This window comes from Rhinopithecus bieti, unplaced genomic scaffold (assembly GCF_001698545.2).
Source record: "Rhinopithecus bieti isolate Rb0 unplaced genomic scaffold, ASM169854v2 scaffold_33652, whole genome shotgun sequence".
In the NCBI taxonomy this organism is placed as follows: domain Eukaryota; kingdom Metazoa; phylum Chordata; class Mammalia; order Primates; family Cercopithecidae; genus Rhinopithecus; species Rhinopithecus bieti.
Window position 1 is genome coordinate 3,325,533 of NW_016814761.1, and position 24,066 is coordinate 3,349,598.

At 52.5% G+C, this 24,066-nt stretch overlaps 1 protein-coding gene across 7 annotated transcripts in view; it reads right to left on the reverse strand.

Annotated features, from left to right (window-relative positions):
- Positions 1-13,946: 13,946 nt before the first annotated feature.
- Positions 13,947-24,066, reverse strand: part of PLA2G2C (phospholipase A2 group IIC) — a 49,890-nt gene continuing 39,770 nt past the window's right edge. For 5 of the 7 annotated variants that reach the window (XM_017852171.1, XM_017852172.1, XM_017852170.1 and 2 more), the window contains exons 4-5: positions 23,649-23,752; positions 13,947-15,021 (exon numbers count right to left, since the gene is read on the reverse strand). In XM_017852171.1, the coding sequence (XP_017707660.1) occupies positions 14,855-15,021; positions 23,649-23,752 (271 nt within the window). In that variant the 3' untranslated portion in view covers positions 13,947-14,854. The remainder of the gene's footprint in view (positions 15,022-23,648; positions 23,753-24,066) is intronic. The other 2 variants (XR_001881504.1, XM_017852174.1) reach the window with 2 other exon arrangements.

The window sequence follows — 24,066 nt, forward strand, 5'->3', positions numbered from 1 at the left end:
CTCTCCACCCATTTCTGTTGAATAACTGAGGCCCAGAGAGTTCAAGTCACACAGGTCACAAGTGATAGGGCTGGGCTCTGGGCTCTGAGTCCTCTGTGTTGGACTTTTTTTTTTTTTTTTTTTTTTTTTTTTTTTTTTTTTGAGACAGAGTCTCACCATATTGTCCAGGCTGGAGTGCAGTGGTGTGATCTCGGCTCACTGCAACCTCCACCTCCTGGATTCAAGCGATTCTCCTGCCTCAGCCTCCTGAGTAGCTGGGATTACAGGCGCACGCCACCACGCCTAGCTAATTTTTGTATTTTTATTAGAGACAGCGTTCCACCATGTTGGCCAGGCTGGTGTTGAACTCCTGACCTCAAGTGATCCGCCAGCCTCAGGGTCCCAAAGTGCTGGAATTACAGGGGTGAGCCACCGCTCCTGGCTGCGTCTGACTTTTAACCCCTGCACCTTGCAGCTCCTGAATGATGATTTGGGCATGTGAGGCAGTGGGAGGAGAGACCAAAGTCCTGATGCCGGCCCATCCGGTTCTCCTTCCAGCTCTGCCGCTGACATCTGTCGAGCCTTGGTGGGCCCATCTGTGAAATGGGACTACATTTCTGCAGTGAAGAGTCCCAGGCTTGTTGCCACAGCCACTGAGGCAGTGGGAGGAAAGGGCTTTGTGAGCTGAGTAGGGTGGGGAGGGGAAAGCAGGCAGGAGATTATTACCGTCGAGATCATTAGTATGGAGGCTGGATATTTCTTCAGAGTGAAAGGGAGTGACAGTGGGACCATGAGGGTCCCACAGGGCAGCTGGGTCCTGGCTCCTTCCCGACTCAGGCTCCTTCCTGTATGGGCATCGGTTGCCTCCCCCGCAGCGACCAGAGCAGCTGTTTCTCATGCTCTCTAAAGCCGTGGGCTTCCCTGGGGACATCAGCTGGGGACATCAGCTGGGGACATCAGTGAGTACCCCTGTGTTATATGGGGAAGCTTTCACAGACGACCCTGCAAGAAGAGGGATTCCTCAGCTCAATATTTGAAGTTTGAAAATCCCTGGACAAGCTCACCTGCGGATTCGTTCACTCAGCGGCCCTGCATGAGAGTGCCTTGTGTGCCAGCTGCGGTGCTGGGCTTCCAGCCTCTGCCCCCTCGGGGAGTCTGCAGCCCAAGTGGGAGGCAGACGCTGAGCTCCGAACCTTGACACGCGGTGCTAAGTGGTGTGACCGGGAGCACACGGGTGAGAGAACCCAGGTCTGTGTGGCAGTCCCAAAGGTGCCAAAAGCGGATGGGTGCAGCTGGGATGGTGCGGCTGGGGTCTCCCTGGCGTGGAGAGGAGTAGCAGAGGGTCACATTTTGTGAGGAGAGACCCCTTCTTCTACCGCCTGGAGATCTCTTCCCCTGAGGACCAATGAAGACTCCATCCAGGGACTGAGATCTTCCACGCTAAAACTTAAGGAGGGGGCTGTCCGTGCTCCTCTCTGTCCGCGGCTGCCATCTCTGCCCAGACCTAGGTCCGCCTACCCTCTCGGGAGACCCATGCCCCTCCAGGCCCCTTTCCCGTTTCCTCGGACCTGTGGGGGCGTCGCTGACAGTTTTTCCAGAACGTGGGCGACACCTAGTGGACATTACGGGTCACAACCGGCGCTCCGCTCCACCCCTCCCACCCCTGCCGCCCCTCTGCCCTGGACCCAGAGTGGAATTCGGTTGAGGGCCTGCCCCAGGCGCACAGTGCCCAGGAGAGCACAGGAAGCCATCAGTGTGGCGTCCACCATCCTCTCATTGTTGTCATCACTGCCTCTGAAGAAGTGCTGCCCTTAAAGCAAACAGCACAGGCTGGGTGGCCCTGTCCCTCGCAGGGGGAGGGTAGATGTGGCAAGTCGCTTCACCCCTCTCAGCCTCAGTTCCCCTTCTGTAAAATGTGGTTGATAATGAAGCACACCCCATAGGGTTTGAGGATGACATGAGGTCAGGGATGAGAATGCCCCTAGCACAAGGCCTGGCATGAAGAAGGGAAATTGTCTAGAGCGGGTGACTGGTGCTCTGGGCAAAAGACCCTCAGGTCGGGGTGGCAGACAGCGGCAGGTAGAAGAAGGTGTTGCCGGTGGAAGTGGACTGCCTGTGACATTCTTCCCCAAACAGAAAACTGGCAGAAGCAAAGCTGCTACTTAGCAAGAAAATCTGGCTCCCTGCCTGTGAGTGTGAGGGGGAAAGGGAGTGGGTGGGAGGAGGAGGAGGGAGAGGATGCAGAAGGGAAGGGTCTGTGGACCCTTGCTGTCCCTAAGCCACAGCCAGGCACTGGGGCCTTGACTGACCCTGCCCCCAGCTGGGCCTAGGAGCCGACACTTCCTCAGCCCGGCCCTGACTTTGAACGCAAAGAGGCAGCCGTTTCTCCAGAGGTTGGCATGGTAACACTAGCTGGTGGCTTCCCCAGTTGTGGCTTTCTAACAAGCAGCTGATGCTACCAACTGTGACAACAAGGAAAGTTCTGGAGAAAAACACCAAGGCTCCTAGCAACAGGAGACGGGGTGCAGTTTTTTTTTTTTTTTTTTTTTTTTTAGAGACATACATATTGGGCCAGGCGCAGGTGGCTCACGCCTGTAATCCCAGCCTTTGGGAGGCCGAGGAGCGCGGGATCATCCACGTCAGGAGATCAAAGACCATCCTGGCTAATACAGTGAAACCCTCGTTTCTACTAAAAAAAATACCAAAAAAAAAAAACAAAAAAAAAAAACACCACATCTAGCGGGGTCCGTTGTGGCTGGCGCCTGTAGTCCTAGCTACTTGGGAGGCTTGAGGCAGGGAGGATGGCTGTTGAACCAGGAGGGCAGAGCTTGCAGTGACCTGGAGATCGTGCCCCCACTGCCACTCAGCCTGGAGTGGACAGAGTGGAGCACTCCCATCTCAAAAAAAAAAAAAAAAGATGTATTGCCCTGCCAATGTCAACCCCTCTAAAACCCATGCTCTGCCCAGGAAGGGAGTCTGGGATCTCCAGATGTCAGGGCCCAAGTAAGAAAAGCAGAGCACATCAATCACTGTGCCAAGAGTTTCGCATGTGTCCTCTCATTTAACCCTCTCAGCAGCCCTAGGAGGTGGGTGAGGAGAGAGGCCATTTCTCTTACCCTCTCCTGTCTCTGAAGAGAAAGAGGAAGTAAAAGTTGAAAAACAACAAGAATGAAGTCAGTGGCAAGACCAGCCGGTGCCACTGATGACCAGGCCTGAGGTTAAAAGATTAACGCCCTACTCTCACCACATGTGCTCTCAATCTATCACGACCCTTTCTTTTTCTTTTTCTTTTTTTTTGAGATGGAGTCTTGCTCATCGCCCAGGCTAGAGTGCAGTGGCGAGATCTCGGCTCACTGCAAGCTCCACCTCCCAGATTCATGCCATTCTCCTGTCTCAGCCTCCCGAGTAGCTGGGACTACAGGCGCCCGCCACCACGCCCGGCTAATTTTTTGTATTTTAGCAGAGACGGGGTTTCACCGTGTTAGCCAAGATGGTCTCGATCTCCTGACCTCGTAATCCGCCCACCTCGGCCTCCCAAAGTGCTGGGATTACAGGCGTGAGCCACCGCACCCGGCCTATCACAACCCTTTCACGTGGAACCCCTTAGAGTTGTAAACCCTTAAAAGGGCCAGGAACTCTGTCTTCGGGGAGCTCGGTTCTTGAGACATGAGTCTGCCAAAGCTTCTGGCCAAATAAAGCCAAATCCTTCCTTAACCCGGTGTCTGAGGGGTTTTGTCCGCGGCTGGTCTTGCTAAATTTCTTGGTTCCCTGACCGCGAAACAAGGTAATTGACAGATGGTTGAGGCAGCTTAGGCCTGCCCTGCAAAGTATCCCTGTGGGGGGCTCTGGCCAGCTTGGGCTACATGAATCCTGAGAGCGCTCCCCAGTAAGCATTTGCCCCAGTGGAACACCTTGTCAGAGCGGTGCACGGCAGGACCCCGCGGAGGATCAATGCAGTGGCTGAACACCGGGAAGGAACAGGCACTTGGAATCTGGACAACTGGAATACAGTAGGACCGGTCCTGGGAATTTCCCCACTCCATTTGAGTGGAAGCGTGGCCTGATCACCCGCAGTGTGCCCTTATCGGCACTTTGGTCTCAGCATTGATTTTGATTTGGCTTGATTTGTTTGCAATTGGCACTTTGGTCTCAGTACTGATTTTGATTTGGCTTGACTTGTTTGCAAAAGGAAAGTGAAAGTGAGTGCTTGAGTTTGAGAAGGGCGAGACTGGAGTGACCCCTTTACCCTTTCCTTCTTGTGGTGTGAGTGTTGTCTTGTCTCGGGAGGAAGATGGGTGGAACGCAAAGTAAGCCCACTCGACTAGGAACTATGTTGAAAATTTCAAGGAAGGATTTGGTGGAGACTATGGAGTTAACTATGACACTGGGAAAACTTAGAACTTTGTGTGAGATAGACTGGCAGGCATTAGAAGTGGGTTGGCCATCAGAAGGAAGCCTCGACAGGTTCTTTGTTTCAGTGGTGTGGCACAAGGTAACTGGTAAAGGATACCTACACCCGTTTCCGTACATAGACACTTGGTTACAACTGGTTTTAGACCCCCCACAGTGGTGAAGAGGACAGGCAGTAGTAGTACTAGTGGCAAAGGGACAGACAGCCAAGGAAGAATCCCGCTTCACGCACCGAGGGGAATCAGCTCCTAAAGTCCTGTCCAACCCAACATCAGAGGATTCACGACAAGAAACGGCGCCAGTGGCCTCCCCTTTTACCAAGAAGGAAGGCCTTCCACTCCTGAGCCCACTGTGCCCGAGCTTCCACAAGGCCTATATACCCCTAGGCCATCCAGAGTGGAAAAGAAAGGATGCGAGGTCTCGGGAGAAACGCCTCCCTTGGCAGCCTGTTTGAGGCCTAGAACTGGATACAGATGCCCCTGGGAGAGCAACGGTATACTGGGGTAGGCAAGGACGGGCATATGGTGGAAAGGCGTGCCTTTGTGTACCAGCTCTTCACCTCTACCGATCTCCTCAATAGGAAAACAATGCCCCATCCTATACTGAAAAGCCTCAAGCTATACTTGATTTGCTCCAAACTATTATCCAGACCCACAACCACACCTGGGCTGATCGCCACCAGTTGCTCATGTACCTCTTTTTTTTTTTTTTTTTTTTTTTTTTGACTACAGGCGCCCGCCACCACGCCCGGCTAATTTTTTGTATTTTTAGCAGAGACGGGGTTTCACCGTGTTAGCCAAGATGGTCTCGATCTCCTGACCTCGTAATCCGCCCACCTCGGCCTCCCAAAGTGCTGGGATTACAGGCGTGAGCCACCGCACCCGGCCTATCACAACCCTTTCACGTGGAACCCCTTAGAGTTGTAAACCCTTAAAAGGGCCAGGAACTCTGTCTTCGGGGAGCTCGGTTCTTGAGACATGAGTCTGCCAAAGCTTCTGGCCAAATAAAGCCAAATCCTTCCTTAACCCGGTGTCTGAGGGGTTTTGTCCGCGGCTGGTCTTGCTAAATTTCTTGGTTCCCTGACCGCGAAACAAGGTAATTGACAGATGGTTGAGGCAGCTTAGGCCTGCCCTGCAAAGTATCCCTGTGGGGGGCTCTGGCCAGCTTGGGCTACATGAATCCTGAGAGCGCTCCCCAGTAAGCATTTGCCCCAGTGGAACACCTTGTCAGAGCGGTGCACGGCAGGACCCCGCGGAGGATCAATGCAGTGGCTGAACACCGGGAAGGAACAGGCACTTGGAATCTGGACAACTGGAATACAGTAGGACCGGTCCTGGGAATTTCCCCACTCCATTTGAGTGGAAGCGTGGCCTGATCACCCGCAGTGTGCCCTTATCGGCACTTTGGTCTCAGCATTGATTTTGATTTGGCTTGATTTGTTTGCAATTGGCACTTTGGTCTCAGTACTGATTTTGATTTGGCTTGACTTGTTTGCAAAAAGGAAAGTGAAAGTGAGTGCTTGAGTTTGAGAAGGGCGAGACTGGAGTGACCCCTTTACCCTTTCCTTCTTGTGGTGTGAGTGTTGTCTTGTCTCGGGAGGAAGATGGGTGGAACGCAAAGTAAGCCCACTCGACTAGGAACTATGTTGAAAAATTTCAAGGAAGGATTTGGTGGAGACTATGGAGTTAACTATGACACTGGGAAAACTTAGAACTTTGTGTGAGATAGACTGGCAGGCATTAGAAGTGGGTTGGCCATCAGAAGGAAGCCTCGACAGGTTCTTTGTTTCAGTGGTGTGGCACAAGGTAACTGGTAAAGGATACCTACACCCGTTTCCGTACATAGACACTTGGTTACAACTGGTTTTAGACCCCCCACAGTGGTCAAGAGGACAGGCAGTAGTAGTACTAGTGGCAAAGGGACAGACAGCCAAGGAAGAATCCCGCTTCACGCACCGAGGGGAATCAGCTCCTAAAGTCCTGTCCAACCCAACATCAGAGGATTCACGACAAGAAACGGCGCCAGTGGCCTCCCCCTTTTACCAAGAAGGAAGGCCTTCCACTCCTGAGCCCACTGTGCCCGAGCTTCCACAAGGCCTATATACCCCTAGGCCATCCAGAGTGGAAAAGAAAGGATGCGAGGTCTCGGGAGAAACGCCTCCCTTGGCAGCCTGTTTGAGGCCTAGAACTGGATACAGATGCCCCTGGGAGAGCAACGGTATACTGGGGTAGGCAAGGACGGGCATATGGTGGAAAGGCGTGCCTTTGTGTACCAGCTCTTCACCTCTACCGATCTCCTCAATAGGAAAAACAATGCCCCATCCTATACTGAAAAGCCTCAAGCTATACTTGATTTGCTCCAAACTATTATCCAGACCCACAACCACACCTGGGCTGATCGCCACCAGTTGCTCATGTACCTCTTTTTTTTTTTTTTTTTTTTTTTGAGATGGAGTCTCGCTCTGTCACCCAGGCTGGAGTTCAGTGGCCGGATCTCAGCTGACTGCAAGCTCTGCCTCCCGGGTTTACGCCATTCTCCTGCCTCAGCCTCCCGAGTAGTTGGGACTACAGGCGCCGCCACCTCGCCTGGCTAGTTTTTTGTATTTTTTAGTAGAGACGGGGTTTCACCGTGTTAGCCAGGATGGTCTTGATCTCCTGACCTCGTGATCCGCCCGTCTCGGCCTCCCAAAGTGCTGGGATTACAGGCTTGAGCCACCATGCCCGGCCGCTCATGTACCTCTTTAACACAGATGAAAGGAGGAGAGTGCTCCAAGCAGCAACTAAGTGGTTGGAAGAACGTGTTCCTGCTGATTACCAAAACCCTCAAGAATATGTGAGGATCCAACTACCAAGAGCAGACCCCCAGTGGGACCCAGATGAAAGGCAGGGTAAGCAAAGCCTGAACCGGTACAGGGAAGCCCTTCTGGAAGGGTTAAAGAAGGGAGCTCAGAAGGCCACAAATGTTAACAAAGTCTCTGAGATCACTCAAGAGAAAGGTGAGAGTCGGGCACAATTCTATGAGAGACTATGTGAGGCCTGTCGTATGTATACTCCCTTTGATCCTGATAGCCCTGAAAATCAGCACATGATTAACACGGCTTTAGTCAAACTACAGAAGACATGAGAAGAAAACTGCAGAAACAGGCTGGGTTTGCAGGCACGAATACGTCCCAGTTATTGGAGATAGCCGAACAGGTGTTTCTCAATAGAGATGCAGTAAGCCGCAGAGAGAACCACAGGCAGCAAACGCCAAGCCTGGCAAAACACAGACCTGCTAGTGGCAGCTATTAGAGGGGTCCCCCACAAAGAGGCAAGAGAAGGGGAGGGCCCAGGAAAAAATACCCAGTCTGGCCGTCCACACTTGCAGCATAACTAGTGTGCTTTACTGTAATGAAATAGGACATTGGAAGGACAAGGGCCCCCAGTCGAAAGGGAAAGAAGGTGACTTTGAGCAGAAGGTCTCAGACAAGGATGAAAGAGCCTTGTTCAATCTGGCAGAAGGGTTACTGGACAGAGGGGGACCCGGCTCATGTGTCCCTAAAGAGCCCATGGTCAGGATGACAGTCAGGGGCAAGAACATTGAGTTTCTAATTGATACTGGTGCTGAACATTCCGTAATGACCACCCTGGTTGCCCTCTTACCAAAAAGACTATTGATATAATTGGAGCCACAGGGGTTTCATCAAAGCAAGCTCTCTGTTTCCCCCAGACCTGTACCATGGGGGGCATGAAGTGACTCACCAGTTCCTGTACATGCCTGACTGCCCCTTGCCTTTGCTAGGAAGGGGCCTGCTTAGCAAACTGAGAGCCACTTAGCAAACTGAGAGCCACCATCTATTTTACAAAGCACGGCTCTTTACAGCTAAAGTTATGTGGAATGGGAACCATCATCGCCCTTATGGTTTCTCAGTAGGAGGAATGGAGACTCTTCTTAAATGAGCCAGGCCAAGGGATAGGAACAGCTCTGGCTAAGTGGTGGCCAAGGGTGTGGGCGGAAGACAACACGCCAGGGTTGGCAGTCAACCAGGCCCTCGTACTCATAGAAGTTAAGCCTGAGGCCCAGCCAGTCAGGCAAAAATAGTACCCGGTCCCCAGAGAAGCTCTGTATCCATCCTCAAGTGCCTGAGGGCCTTTGGAATTACAGTCCCATGTCGGTCTCCATGGAACACTCCCCTCCTGCCTGTTCCCAAGCCAGGGACCAAGGACTACAGGCCAGTACAGGACTTGCACTTGGTCAATCAAGCTACAGTGACTTTACATCCAACAGTACCTAACCCGTACACGTTGCTGGGGTTGCTGCCAGCTGAGGACAGCTGGTTCACCTGCCTGGACCTGAAGGACACTTTCTTTAGCGTCAGACCAGATCCTGAGAGCCAGAAACTATTTGCCTTTTAGTGGGAAGATCTGGGGTCAGGTGTCACCACTCAGTACCCTTGGATCTGGCTTCCCCAAGGGTTCAAGAACACCCCCAACATCTTCGGGGAGGCCCTGGCTCGAGACCTGCGAAAGTTTCCCACTAGGGACCTAGGCTGCGTGTTGCTCCAGTATGTCGATGACCTCCTGCCGGGACACCCCACAGCAGTCGAGTGCGCCAAGAGAATGGATACCCTGCTCTGGCACCTGGAGTACTATGGGTATAAGGTGTCCAAAAAGAAAGCTCAGATCTGTTGACAGCAGGTATGTTACTTGGGATTTACTCTCCGACACGGGGAGTGCAGCCTGGGATCAGAAAGAAAGCAGGTCATTTGCAACCTGCTGGAGCCTAAGACCAGAAGGCAGGTGAGAGAATTCTTAGGAGCTGTGGGGTTCTGCAGGTTATGGATCCCAAACTTTGCAGTACTGGCCAAACCTCTGTATGAAGTCACAAAGGGAGGTAACAAAGAGCCTTTCAAATGGGAGTCCCAACAGCAACGAGCTTGTCATGAGTTACAAGAGAAGCTCATGTCAGCCTTGGTCCTGGGGCTACCTGACCTTACGAAGCCATTTACACTGTATGTGTCAGAGAGAGAAAAGATGGCGGTTGGAGTTTTAACCCAGATAGTGGGGCCCTGGCCAAGACTGGTAGCCTACTTCTCCACACAGCTAGATGGAGTTTCTAAAGGTTAGCCCCCATGTTTGAGGGCCTTGTCAGTAACTGCCCTGCTAGCACAAGCAGATAAACTAACTCTTGGGCAAAACCTGAACATAAAGGCCCCCCCATGCTGTGGTGACTTTAATGAATACCAAAGGACATCATTGGCTAAGGAATGCTAGACTAACTAGGTATCAAAGCTTGCTCTGTGAAAATCCTCACATAACCATTCAAGTTTGCAACACCTTGAACTCTGCCACCTTACTCCCGGTATCAGAGAGCCCAGTTGAACATAACTGTGTAGAGGTGTTGGACACAGTTTCTTCTAGCAGGCCTGACATCTGAGACTATCCTTGGATATCAGTAGACTGGGAGCTGTATGTAGACAGGAGCAGCTTTGTCAACCCACAAGGAGAGAGGTGTGCGGGATATGCAGTGGTAACTCGACGCCGCTGTCATTGAAGCCAAATGGTTGCCCCGGGGTACTTCAGTCCAGAAGGCCGAACTCATTGCTTTAATTCAGGCCTTATAGCTAAGTGAAGGTAAGACTGTAAAAATATATATACTGTCTCTCAGTATGCCTTCTTAACCCTCCAAGGGCATGGGGTGTTATATAAAGAAAAAGGCCTGTTGAACTCTGGGGGAAAAGACATAAAGTATCAGCAAGAAATCCTGCAATTATTAGAGGCAGAGCAGTATGGAAGCCCGTGCTCTCTGCTCTGCAGAGGACACCAGCGAGCTTCCACCTTGATTGCCTTAGGGAACTCCTGAGCTGACTCAGAGGCTCGAAAAGCAGCATCCACCCCCTACTGGGCATCAGTCACAGCCCCCCTCCTCCCTCAGGCACCTGACCTTGTACCTACTTATTCTAAAGAAGAGAAGGACTTTCTCCAGGCAGAGGGAGGGCAGGTGGTAGAAGAGGGATGGATCCGGTTATTGGATGGAAGAATAGCCGTGCCACAACTGCTAGGAGCCGCAGTCATGTTGGCTGTGTATGAGACCACCTACCTAGGCCAAGAGTCACTTGAAAAGTTGTTGAGCCGGTACTTCTACATCTCACATCTGTCAGCCCTTGCCAAAACAGTGGTGCAGCAGTGCGTCACCTCTCGGCAGCACAATGCTAGGCAAGTCCAACCATTCTGCCCAGCATACAAGCTTATGGAGCAGCCCCGTTTGAAGATCTCCAAGTAGACTTCACCGAGATGCCCAAATGTGGAAGTAACAAGTATTTGCTAGTTCTAGTGTGTGCATACTCTGGGTGGGTGGAGGCCTATCCAACATGAACTGGGAAAGCTCGTGAAGGAACCCGTGTGCTTCTCCGAGATCTCATCCCTAGGTTTGGACTGCGCTTACGAATCAGCTCGGACAACAGGCCGGCGTTTGTAGCTGACTTGGTACAGACGACAGCAAAGGTATTGGGGATCACATGGAGACTACATACCACTTACCGACGACAGAGTTCCGGAAAGGTGGAACGGATGAATTGGACTATCAAAAATAGTTTAGGGAAAGTGATAACCCATTAGAACTACTTGATCCTTGTTGGAAAACAGGACAGTATGCAACTCTAGGAATCAATGGAACTGGACTGGCAGGAAGACCTGGGTAGTGAAGATGAGAGTGAGAACTCCCACTAGTGAGTGAGGTTCTCAAAGAGGGGAATGAGGCGAGAAGCCATTTCTCTTACTGTCTCCTGTCTCTGAAGAGGAGGCAGAAGTAAAAGTTGAAAAACAACAGAAGTGAAGTCAGAGGCAAGACCAGCCGGTACCACTGATGACCAGGCCTAAGGTTAGAAGATTAACCCCCCACTCTGACCACATGTGCTCTCAATCTATCACAACTCTTTCACGTGGAACCCCTTAGAGTTGTAAGCCCTTAAAAGGGCCAGGAACTCTGTCTTCGAGGAGCCTGGTTCTTGAGACGTGAGTCTGCTGAAGCTCCCAGCCATTGAGATGAGAGTCTGTCAAAGCTCCTGGCCGAATAAAGCCAAATCCTTCCTTAACCCGGTGTCTGAGGGGTTTTGTCTGCGGCTCATCCTGCTACAGTGGGGACTATTCACAGCTTTGCTTCTGCAGGGAGGAAACTGAGGCCCAGATGAGCCAAGTAGATGACTCAAGGTCATGCAACAAACACAGGGTTTGAACTCCAACTCCAGAGCTTGAGACTCAGAGGACATCAGATCCAACTTCCTCATTTTGAGAAAGTGGGTGGGAAGTAAGACATCAGGAATCAGAGACAGGGGTTCACATTCCAGCCCTGCTGGGCACTAGCTGGTGACCTGCAACAAGTCACCAGTCCCTCCCCGGTCCCCAGTTTTCATCAGATAAATAAGGAGGAGAACAGAGAGAATGGGCAACCCTGATGGGAAAGGAAAGGACTGAATAGGGTGGTCAGCATAAGCCTCATCAAGAAGGTGCGATTCCAGACCAGACTTGAAGGGGTGGCACTGTAAAGACAGCCCAGTGGGAGCTACCAAGGGTCTGAGCAGAGAGTGCCAGGCTCGGTCACTGCTGGCTGACTGCTGTGTGAGGAAGAGACGGAGGGGCCGAGTGTGGGTGCAGAGAGAACGACATAGAGAAGCTGCAGTGACCCAGGCACCAGTGATGGTGGCACCCACCCAAGAAGATGGCAGTGAAAGTCGTAAGAAGTGGCCAGCTTCTAGGTTTTTCCCCTCTCTTTTTTCCATGTAAACATTTGATGGAAGCATTTTATAAATACAGAATCTAGATGCATTTTGTAGGTAGTGCCAACAGATTGGGTGTGGGATGCAGAATATGAGAATTCATCACCCAGGTTATTGGGCTGCAGGGACCAATGATGAAGAGCCCTCGGCGGAGATGGGCGAGGCAGGTGGACAAGGAGCTTGCATAGACATATGCTGCTTTTCCCCAACCCTCAACCTGGGAGGCTCTGCATGGCCCCACCAGCCCTCCTAACTCCTCCTCATCAAGTCTCAGATTGGATGTCAGACCCCCAGCACTCCTCAGGAAACCTTCCCTCACCCTCCAGGAGGTGGGCATTGCTCCCTAAGCCCACCCCAATCCCAGCACCCCCAGCTTGTTCTGCAATCCCCTGCTTACTTGTTTTCCCTTTGGTCTGAGAGCTCCATGGAGTCTGGTGCAGAGGGCCTGGCTTGGAGTAGGTCTTCAGCAACATGTGCTCATGGAATGGATGATTTCCTTTTGAGGATAGCAGGCTTTCCCAGCGAGAGTCTGCACATCCCTCTACACTCCCACCTCAGCTCTCCAAGAATCAGGGCATCGGTGCCAAACAAATGGGGCTTGCATACCATCAAGGGCCCATCATTTCTATCTTATAGGTTTAGGGGATGGAAGAGAGGAGAGAGTGAAAAAGATGGCCTGGGGTCGGGCGCAGTGGCTCCTGCCTGTAATCCCAGCACTTTGAGAGGCTAAGGTGTGTGGATCAATTGAGGTTAGGAGTTCCAGACCAGCCTGGCCAACATGACGAAACGCTGTCTCTACTAAAAATACAAAAATTAGCCAGGCGTGGTGGTGGGCGCCTGTAATCCCAGCTATTTGGGAGGCTGAGGCAGGAGAATCGCTTGAACCCGGGAGGCGGAGGTTGCAGTGAGCTGTGATCGTGCCACTGCCCTCCATCCTGTAAGGCAAAGCGAGACTCTGTCTCAAAACATTTTTTGAAAAAGATGGTCTGTATCTCACATGGGAACCCTGTCCCCCATGCTAAGCCTGGCCCTCGCCCCTCTTCCTCCACTGTATCGGTCAGCCAGGCACCTTCACAGCCTGGAGCTGGTCTCTGCAGTAGTCAGGATCCCCGAGGTGGGGCGGTGCCTGCTGGCTTGGGCCTGGCCACCTTGGTTCCATGCCCACCTTTCTACGGCTGCTTCCCTCATGGTCGGCTTAACAATCTCCCTGATGCTCATAAACCTCAAGCTGCCCATCTGCAGTTGCAATTTCTACCCGTGCGTGTGCGGGAGAAGAGCAGGCCAGTCACCCACATGATAGTACAAGCCGAGCCAGCCAGAGTGCAGGAGCCGGGGCCCCCAGACCCTCCACTGACCCTCCCCATCTGCTGTCCTTTGCTGTCTTCACATCTGTCTGTTTTTCCATCCAGATCTTGTGTCTGAATTCCTAAAAGCTGGTACCACTCTCAGCATTCTCCCCAGGAGTTTTAGACCTGATTTGTGTTTGTTTTCTTTAAATCTCTGAATCCCGACTGCCTGGCACTGTGCCTGGCACATAGTAAATGCTCCATAAATGTGTGTTGCCTGAACAAGCAAACGATTACAGCTGTATATTCTCCATTATTCCATGAACTTGACCTCCTTCTGCACCTTCAAAGTAAGGAACAAAGGCCATGTCCACGACATTTCCATGGCCTCCAAGTCCAGCTCAGGGCTGAGAACCCATCACTCTCAGTGAATAAGGGAATAAGGACCAATTACACCAGTTAGTTATGGCTGCCTAACAAACCATACCAAAACCCAGTGACTTAGAACAGCAGCCTTTATTTAGCTCACAATTCTGCATGCTGGCAGTTTAGCCTGGGCTCAGTTGAACAGTTGTTTTGGTCTCAGCCAGGTTCCCTCATGCATTTGTAGTCAGCTACAAGCTGAGTCTCTCTGAGCTCTCTCTCATGTGTCTGAAATCAGCTGAGACAACTGATCCAGGTGGGCTGTCATCCTCCAGCAGGCTAGCCCAGGCTTTTTTGCAGGGTTGGGGAAGCTATCCTAAGAAAGAGTAAACGTGCCCTAGACCTCCTGAGGCCTAACTCAAAACTGGTAAACCATTCCTCCCACAATATTCTGTTGACCAAACTAAGCCACAAGACCAGTTCAGATTCACAAGGTGGGGAAAACAGATTCTGCCTCTTGATAAGAAAAGCTAAGAATGACATCATAATAAGTAAGGACACAGAGAGGCAAGGAAAGTGGTGGCTTTGTTCCCAGCTAGAGCTGGGTGTGGGCCTGGCGCTCAAGTCTGCTCCGCGTCCTGGTTTGCAGTCGGGGTGAAGAGAGAGTTTGGGGTAGATCCTGGGGCCTCTCCCCTCCTGGAAACCCTGGGATGTGGGGTCGGGTGCATCTCTATCCCGTCCCTTTGTTTTACTACATCATAGCACTTACTACGGTCTAATGTGTCTCTTACTTCTATATTCATGCATTTGTAGTCCTCCCCACTCCACAGAATGCCAGCTCCTGCAGGGCAGGGATCTCGTCTTTCCCATTTCTGCTCTCCAGTCCTCCGATGCTGAGGAGTCCCCTTGGTCAGAATGCTGAATGGTGAGCTGCCCTGCAGGAGACAGTTTGTCCTCCCTCCCAGGGGAAGAACAGGGGCCTGTCGGGGATGATCTGAGAAGGCTTTCCGGAAGAGCAACACTAGAGCAGATGCTGCATGACGAGAAGGACCCTGTGGTGTCCCTAGCACCGGGGCTTATGTCTGCCACACCTGGGCCGGCTGGAGAACTGCTTGAAGTTTTTCTCATAGGTAGGCAGGCTCTCTTTGAAGCAGTGCACGGATCGCTTGTCACATTCACAGGCCTTCAGCCCGCAGTGGCAGCCGGCACCAGGACCAAGGGTGCATCCACCTGCAGAGACACAGAGGGTCACTGGGGGCTCCCAGCCCAGCCCCAGGGTTTGGTTCCAAGGCTGGGGGGAGCGAGGAGCTCACTGCAAAGGGCCAAGGGTGGAAAACAGGAAGGAAAGCCACTGAAAGGGATACATGTATGCATGTGTGTGCATGCATGTGTGTGCATATGCATTTGTGTGCAAGTGTGTGCATGTGTGCATGTGTATGCTCATGTGTGCATATGTCTGTGTATGTGTGTGTGCGTGTATGTGTGTTTAGGGCTCTCAGCCACAGCTTCCCTGCATCGCCAAGCCTTTCCCTGATCACATCTGAGCATCCCATGAGTGCTGGAATGAGGAGAAGCCTAGAAGGAAGCAGGAGGAGGGGGGTGTGGGCTGCATGGAGGGGCCCTGAGTGAGTTCACCCGGGCAGTGCACAGGCCAGGGTGATAGAGCATTTTCCCAGAGCTCATCTCCTATTTCCAGCTGCCTGCTTGACATCTCACTTGGATGTCTCAGGCATCTCCAACTTGAGGCATTCACAAGGGAACCCTTGATATCCCAGTGCTCCCTCTGCCTGTGGGCCGGTGATTCACCCACATTCTCAGGAAACCAGGAGCCGACCTCGCTGCTCCCGCTCCTTCCACATTTCACATCCGGTCTGCCAGCAGTTCCTGCTAATCTTCTCTGTGTTTAAAATAGCCCATGCTCTGCCCTGTTCTCTCCATCTCTTTGGCCACTGCCCAAATCCCTGTCATCAACAGCTCTTCCTCCTTCATGGAAGGAAATAAGCAGGGACCATCTCAAACTGTAACCTGAGTTACGTTCACTCTCTGGCTTACAGCCCCAGTGTGGTTTCCTATTCGGGAAAGACATGCTGAATCCTCCCGTGGCCTCCATGGCCAGGCACACTTGCCGGGATGCCACCCTCACCAGCCTCTTCACCCTCATCGCCCTCCCCCTCCGCTCTCCCAGCCTCCCTGCTCTGGGCACACCAGGCTGTTTCATGTCACAGGTCTTGCTCTGCCTTGTCCCTGGGCCTTTGGACTTGCTGTTCTTTTTGTCTAAAATGCTTCTCCCAAGGATCTGCAAGGGGTGGGATCCCTGCCACTGTTTGAGGCTTGCTCACATTTCACCTCCTCAGAGAGGCGCTTCCTGACTGCCTGAACTAAAGCTCTCTCTGGCCACGCCCTCCGTACCCATTTGTCTCACTCACTGTGCTTTTTACTGAACTTCTCTTAATGGTTTCCTGGCTTGTGTCTGCCTCCCCTCAAAGAAGCATAAGCTGTGTGCGGCTGGGACCTTGTCTGGCTCATCACAGTGTCCCCAGCATCCAGAACAGATGCTGCACAAAGCAGATGCTCAATAGAAACAATGAATGAAGAATAAGAGAAGAAATGAATGAAGCCTCTATGGACCTTTGGGGTTGAGTCTCTGCACTTTGGCCGAGTCACCACTAGATGGGGACGTTTTATTTACCTACTAATCAGAGCTGTAGCACTGCGTGCATGTGTGTGTATGCGTGTGCATGTGTGTGTATGCGTGTGCTTGTGTGCATGTGCATGCATGTGTGTGCAGGTATGTGTCCATCTGTGCATGTGTGTGTATGTGCGTGCGTGTGCATGTGTTGTGTGTATGTATGTGCGTATGTGTGTGTGTGTGTGTTTAGGGCTCTCAGGTACAGCTTCCTCTTTCCAGATAACTCCACCCTAGTCCGCTCTCAGGATTGGCAGTGAGGAGGGGAGGCCACCAGACACCCTGGTTTGTGACTTTGGGCAAGTTAGCTTCAGGTTCCTTGTCTATGAAATGATGCTAAAACCTAATCATTTCAAAAACACATGACAGTGTCCCATTCCTGGGGTGGTGGTGAGGATCGATGGTATCTACCGACGAGTGGTCTGGATGTGCCTGGCACGCAGAAGGTGCCCTACGGGTGCTTGCTGCTATTCTCAGGGTGATGCACTCCAGCTCCACGTGGAGAAAAAGCAGCGCCCTGTGGAGCCGGCTGAGCTGGCTGCAGTCAGTCTGTTTGCCACTCTCCCTCTGCAAAGTCTGCGTCCTGCAGAAGCCGTCCTCCCACGCCTCCCTGGAACTTCTCACATTGTGCCAACACCGCCAAGCTTCCTGCCCCCTCTGCTCGCCCGCAGGAAATCTGCCAGGGATGTTCACTCCTCTGGCTCTCCGGTTTTGCGGCTCTCGCTGCTCCCACTGTTGTAGCGCCTGGGTGCCCTCTGCCCTCCCACTCCCCCTCCCGCCCCTGTGAAAATCCTTCCAGATGCATCAAGCCCAGCTCCCCAGGTAGCCCCCCACTCTCTCAGGGGGTGGGGGCTACTTGAGCTCAGGCCCCCCAGCCAGCCTCACTGTCCAACCAGAGGGCCTGGTCCAGTTGCTGTCGCCCCGGAAACTTTTCTCACCTCCCTCAGCCACCTTCTTTCTCATCCCTCTCTCTTTCTGTTGATCTCACTGTCTTCTGGTCCTCTCTTCTTCTTTTCCATCTCTTGTTTCCTTCATCTCGAGTCTCTAACCCTCCTTCCTTTCTCCCTGCCCCCTCTCCCTTTCTCGTTTGGTCTTCCTGTCCTTTCTAATGCATGCATCTGACATCCAGTTCTACTTCAGTGACCTGCCCTATCCCCAGGCCTTCCAGAATTGATCTGGAGCAGTGGTCTTTTGCGGTGGACTGTCACTTCTGTGGCATTTCTCAACCATGGACCGGGCCTTTCATGACCTGGATGATGAGACAGTCCCAGGCCAAGAAAAACCATCTTTGGAAGCTGCCTTTTAAAAACAAGCTTAACTCCAGACCTTGCATCTTTTAATGTGCTAATGGAGAAACTGAGGTATGAAGAAAGGAAAGGAGGGCTTCGGAACACCTTTCTTGCTGCATGAACTACATCTCCACAAATAAGAAGAGGCAACAAGTCTGCATTCCTGCCTGTGGCTGGCCCAGGCCCCAGTCTGAGCCCCTCGCCTCAGCCCTGGTTGTCTCTGAATTCTCTCAGGGGTGTTCTTGTTCAGTGTCAGAACTCTGAATACTCCCAATTTCTCCGCTGCAGCCCACACCTCTCCCTTGGGCTCCAGACTTCAATAAGCACGTGTCCACCTGCCTTCCCCTTACATGTCTGACACGTGTCTCAAACTCAGGGTGACTAACACCAAACTCTTGCTGCCTTCATCATCAGCTCTTCCCCCATCTTCACGAACTCAGTATTTGGTGCCACTATCTACAGCCCCACTCAGGCCAGGAGCCTGGGATGCAGCCTCTGTTCCCTTCACACCCCACACCGAACCCATCAGCAGGTCCTGCCGCCCCTGACCCTACCTGCACAGCATTCCCAGCATCTGACACTTCCCATCCCCACTGTCACCGTGCTGATCCTGGCTGTGGTTGTGCCTCCCAATGCTCTGCAATAGTCCCCTAATGGGGCCCTTCTTTCCTCCCTGACTCTTCTTTCTCTGCACCGTAGCCAGAGTGATCTTTCTGGGGCAAAAGTAGAGCATCCTCTGCTTCACGTGCTCCAATGACTCCCTTGCATTGACATAGAAGGCGCGTGTCTCACCCTGTCCAACCTCATCTCCATTCTTCCCAAGGCTCCTCTGCTCCTAGCACATTGGTCCTGAGGTCTCAGACCAAATGCCACCTCCCCAGAGAGGCCTTCTTCGACCACCTAAAGCAGGCACCCTTCTGTCTCCTTGACCCCTGACCTCTGTCATTCTGCAGCCTTTGTCTGAGGTGCTTCAGAGCACCTGGCCCTGTTTGAATGTGTCTTTATTAATAAATACGCTACGGTCTCTTGTTCTTTTTGGAATGCAAGCTCCTTCCGGGCAAGGATTTTGTCCTCCTCATTGCTGATCTCCTGACCCTAACATGCAGTAAGGGCTCCTTCCTGACCACCTTACTGGCCACACTCACATGGCCTACAGGCCAGTGCCAGCAGCTGACACCTAGGAGACAGGAAGCCAGGTTCGTGGGCCAGATAGGCTGCTTCTGTGCTTTGGGGTCTCAGGCAAGTTGCTTCCCTCTCCAAGCCTGTTTCCTCAGCTTTCAAATGGTGATAAAGATACGTGCACTGCCTATTTCATGAGTGCTTTTGTTCATCTACTCATTCAACAAACAAGTATTGAGCTCCCAACATGTGTCTGGTCTGTGGCTAGGAGCTGGGGGTACAGGTGCAAGCCAGCAGACCCCACACTGCTTAGTCCAGAGGCATGGTTCTCTGTGGGCTCTATGAGAACCAGTGACCTCAAACAAGACATGCTTGCTCCCTGCTCTCACGGAACTTTCTAGCTGGGGGGAGAGTTGATGCACACAGACACAGAGAAGTAAACAAGATCATTTCAGGTAGAGATGAATGCTGGGAGAGACGGTGGGTAGCGTGTCAGTGAGTGGAGGCTGAGATGAGGAATATATTCAGCAGTAAATGAGAAAAGTCTTTGCAAAATACAAATTCCGGCAGTTACCATTTTCATCTTCCCGCTTTGGCAGAGGGAGGCAGTCAGAGGCCAGGAGATGTAGATAATGGAGGTTCAGTTGGCTGAAACCCCATCTCTGCCTCCCACACAGGGTCTTCCCTGTACCATACATGTATGTACATGTGGGCGGAGGGGGTGTCACTGCTGAGTGAGCTTAAAGTCCCCTGGAAAAATGCCAAGTACTTATGTAAGCCCACTAAGAGGAGGGATAACCACCTCCCAGGTGGCCTGAGGGCAGCTGTTCTCACCACCAGGCAAATTGGGCCCTGGGATCTGGTGACAGGCCTTTCTCTGCACTGATCTCTCAGTGACATTTAGAGTCGTGGACAGACCAAGTTGTTTTCTTCCTTTCCCTCCCCTGCTTACCTACTGCATCCCAGAGCAGCCCCTGGTTGCTAGGCAACCTGGACCAGGCCTGGGTGCAGGATTTCAGAATTCAGGGGAGGCTAGGGAGTTGGTTAACTCTTGCAGGGGCAGCTCTTTGAACGGAGGTGCAATTAGGATAGAGAAATAGTTTTTTTGGTTGTTTGTTTTTCTTTTTTGAGGTAGGGTCTCACTCTGTTGCCCAGGCTGGAGTGCAGAGGCACAACCACAGCTCACTGTGGCCTCATCTCCCGGGCTCAGGTGATCCCCCATCTCAGCCTTTTGAGTAGCTGCAACTACAGGTATGCACCACCACACCTGGCTAATTGTTTGTATGTTTAGTAGAGACAGGGGTCTCACTGTGTTACCCAGGCTGTTCTTGAACTGCTGGGCTCAAGTGATCCCCCCACCTCAGCCTCCCAAAGTGCTGGGATTATAGGTATAAGCCACCGTGCCTGGCCAGGAAAGGGGTTTTATTCCATAAGGGGTCACTGATCCTAGCCCAATGGGTACAAGTACAGAGCAGACTCTTCAAAGAAACAGTAATAAAGAAAATCCCAGTGCTGTAAGCAAAGAAGAAAAGAAAACTTGGACAAAAAGAGGAATTTCCACATCTAAAAAGAAGGGCATGAATGAAGCACCTACTGTTGGCCAGCCCCTGCAGCTGGGCTGCATTAGCTAATCCTTCCAGCAGCCTGATGAAGTATAGGCAATTATCTCCATTTCACAGGTGAGGAGATTAATACACTAACCTATTAATACAACTATTAATACAAAGGGTGGAGCTGAAATCAGACCCAGTGCTGCCTGACTCCGAGGCCTCTTAGCAGGAACACAAAGCGCCGGGGCCTTACAGAGAAGCAAACTCCATCTGCCCTTCTTTCCTTCCCTGGGCCAGGGCAGAGCATTCTGACCAGTTTGCTGCAGCTCCTGAGACTTACACTGTGTGACGGCCTCCAATCATGCACACACACAGCACCCTCCACAGGGGAAGCTGGTGTGAGACAGGGTGCCTGGGGTTTGAATCCCAGCTCTTCTTTCCCTGGCTGTGTGACCTTGGCGATCGTGCTTAACCTCTCTGAGCCTCAGGGTCCTCCTTGATAACGGGAGATAATGTCACCTCAGAGGTTTATCATGTGAGTTCAGGTGCTGTGTGTACAGCATCTACCACAGAGGTTCATACAGTGTAGCTGCTGTTATTGTACCCATTTCATGGATGAGAAAACCAAAGCCCAGACAACTCAGGCCAGACGGTATGTTCCAGAGCACTGAAAAATTTCAAGACACATGCATCTTAATCTTGTCTGTTTCTTGGATCAAACTCGTCCTCTCTGTGGGTCTCAGTCTCTTCATTGCTACAATGAGGGACTGATCTGGACGATCTCTAAGGGCACTTTAGCTCTGGAGTTTCCACAAGACTGTGAATGCCAGAAGAGCAGGGACTGGGTCTGCTTTATTCTGTGCCCCTGGCCCCTGGCACAGCACCGGCACTGGGCGGGTACCCAGTGGATGCTCACTCAATACTGGGGCAAGCAAATCAATGGCCTGGGGCTCAGCACGTGTCAGCAGCAGACTCTGGATTAGAACCCAGATCACCTGGCTCTCAGCCCTGCTCCTGGGGGCAGGGGCTTGGCGAGGTGGGGATGGGGATGACAGGGGCTGGCCTGGTCCTCACTGGCTGGGTCAGCTGGGGAGGCAGGTGCTGACGCCCTGGTACTGATGCGGAAGCCCCTCCCACACTAGTGCCCTGAGCAGGGCTCTGGACTAAGGAGCCCTGATCAAGGCTTCAGGAGCAACTGGCTGCTTCTGCTCTGCAGGGGCAACATGGGAAGAAAGTACAGCCCAGGCCATGTACTTTCTGGTCCAACTCCCAGCGTCTGCCGGCACCTCCCACCACCGCCCAGCAGTGCCACTGCCTGGGGTTCCAGCCTCTGCTCCTCAACCTTTGCTCCACTCTCCCTCATCTCCTGGGGTCCTGGGCTGGGAGGGTGAAGAGCGTTGAATAGAGAAGTTTCCCTCGGTACAGAGAGCCCAGGCCAGCCCTGGCAAGTGCAGTCAGTCCACAGGAGCCCAGGGTGGAGGCTTGGGCTGGGCCAGCCAGGCATCCCCACCCCTGTGGCAAAGACGGGTGGGAAGAGGCTATGGGAAACTCGGTCCCTGGCAGCCAGCTTCTCCAGTCCCCAATCCCCATCCCTCCCACCAGACCCTGATCCCTTCCCCTCTCCTGAACATGGCCTTGGAGGTGTCACAGAAAAGACACTTTGCTTTAGGCCTGAGAAGGACCACACCAGAGAGTTCCAACTCCGTCTCCTTGAGCTCACATGGGGAACAAAAAAGGAGGTTCTTTCCCTGTCAACCACGTCCTGGCGGCAGTGGGTAGTGCAGGCCAAGCAGCAGGCTGAAAGCCAAGGCAGGTCCTCCCGGTGTAGGAGTCCAAGGCCCCAGCCCACACAGCTGGTTCCAGGGAGACCTCACAGTCCTAACTCTGGGTCTTGGTGTGTGCTGAGCTGGAGTGGTGGGTGGGGGGAGCTCAGGAGACCGGGAGTCTGAGCCCTGCAACCCACTACGGGATGGAGGATGTATCTCCCGCCCTAGGGGATGAATGGCGGAGAGGTGGTGGTTCCCTGACCTCAGGAGGAAACAGAGGAACTCCAAGGCACCCTCACAGCTGTGAATAAATAGACCTGGGAAGGAAAGCGATTCATGCAACCCCACGAGGCCAGGCAGGAAGTGAGCCACATGCTGTAAGGGGCCACTTCTTTTTTTTTTATTTTTTTATTATTATTATTATTATTTTTTTGAGGTGGAGTCTCGCTCTGTCGCCCGGACTGGAGTGCAGTGGCCAGATCTCAGCTCACTGCAAGCTCCGCCTCCCGGGTTTACGCCATTCTCCTGCCTCAGCCTCCCGAGTAGCTGGGACTACAGGCGCCCGCCACCTCGCCCGGCTAGTTTTGTATTTTAGTAGAGACGGGGTTTCACCGTGTTAGCCAGGATGGTCTTGATCTCCTGACCTCGTGATCCGCCCCTCTCGGCCTCCCAAAGTGCTGGGATTACAGGCTTGAGCCACCGCGCCCGGCCAGGGGCCACTTCTTTATTCGGTGCTTTTCACCCTCCCAGCCTGGGACCCCAGGACCCACCCTGGCTATGCTGGAAAGGATGGTACTCACCAAAGGCCACTGCCCAGTGCCTCCGAATGTGCCTGCTGTGTAGACCAGGATTGCCATGCACATACCCATACCCTACCGGCAGCAGAACACACCCCGGATGCCAGGACCACACCCCATGTGCAGGGCACTTGATCCACTTGTCCACATGGCTCCTTGAACGATCTCAATAACATGTGAGTCTCCCTTCCCTTCCCACCTATTTGCTTTTGTAGCCCTGGCGGCACCTATCTTAGTGGTTGGCATACAGTCACCCTTAATAAATATTTGTCCAACTGGAAGACAGCTGAACTGTTTTGTTAACACATGACAGAAACAAGGAAACACGTTATCAACAGTAACAGTTGTCAAAGGAAGCTTCAAAATTCAGTGTAAACTCAAGTGAACAAGTATGTATTGAGCATGTACTATCTGCAGGGCTCTGGGCTCCCAGAGAGTTCAGGAGGTACACCCATGGGCGGGAGAGACCAGGGCAGGATGAGCACAGACACTCCGAGAAGCTCTGCAGCATCAGGGAAAAGCTCAGGATTGCCTCCTTCCAAGCACTTGGAAGCATTTCATTTTCTAAAACATCTCTGGGTCAAACAGGAGGTGAATGTTAAGGAAAGGCCCAGGTTAAAAGACATTTCCACCCAGAAAAGGCTACTCACACACCACTGTGCCATTGACGATGTGGAACTGGTAGCCGCTCAACACAGGCTGGCAGCTGGACTCCTTCAGCTTCTCGTAGCAACAGTCATGTGCCTGGCAGCATCTGGGGCGAGACAAGAGGGAAATGAGGGGCTGTGCCTGGAAGTGGGTCCCTCGGGAATCTGCTGGAGGACCCTATCTGGGGACTAGAAAGGGCTCCTGCCTCCTCCTCTAGGCAAGAAGGCATTGAAGGTGGGGAGGTGAATTATCAATAATAATAAAAATAGGCCAGGAGTGGTGGCTCATGCCTGTAATCCCAGCACTTTGTGAGGATGAGGCAGGAGGATCACTTCAGTCCAGGAGTTTGAGACCAGCCTGGGCAACACAGGGAGACCTCCTACGTTTTTTAAGTTTAAAAAAAAAAAAAAAAAAAAAAAA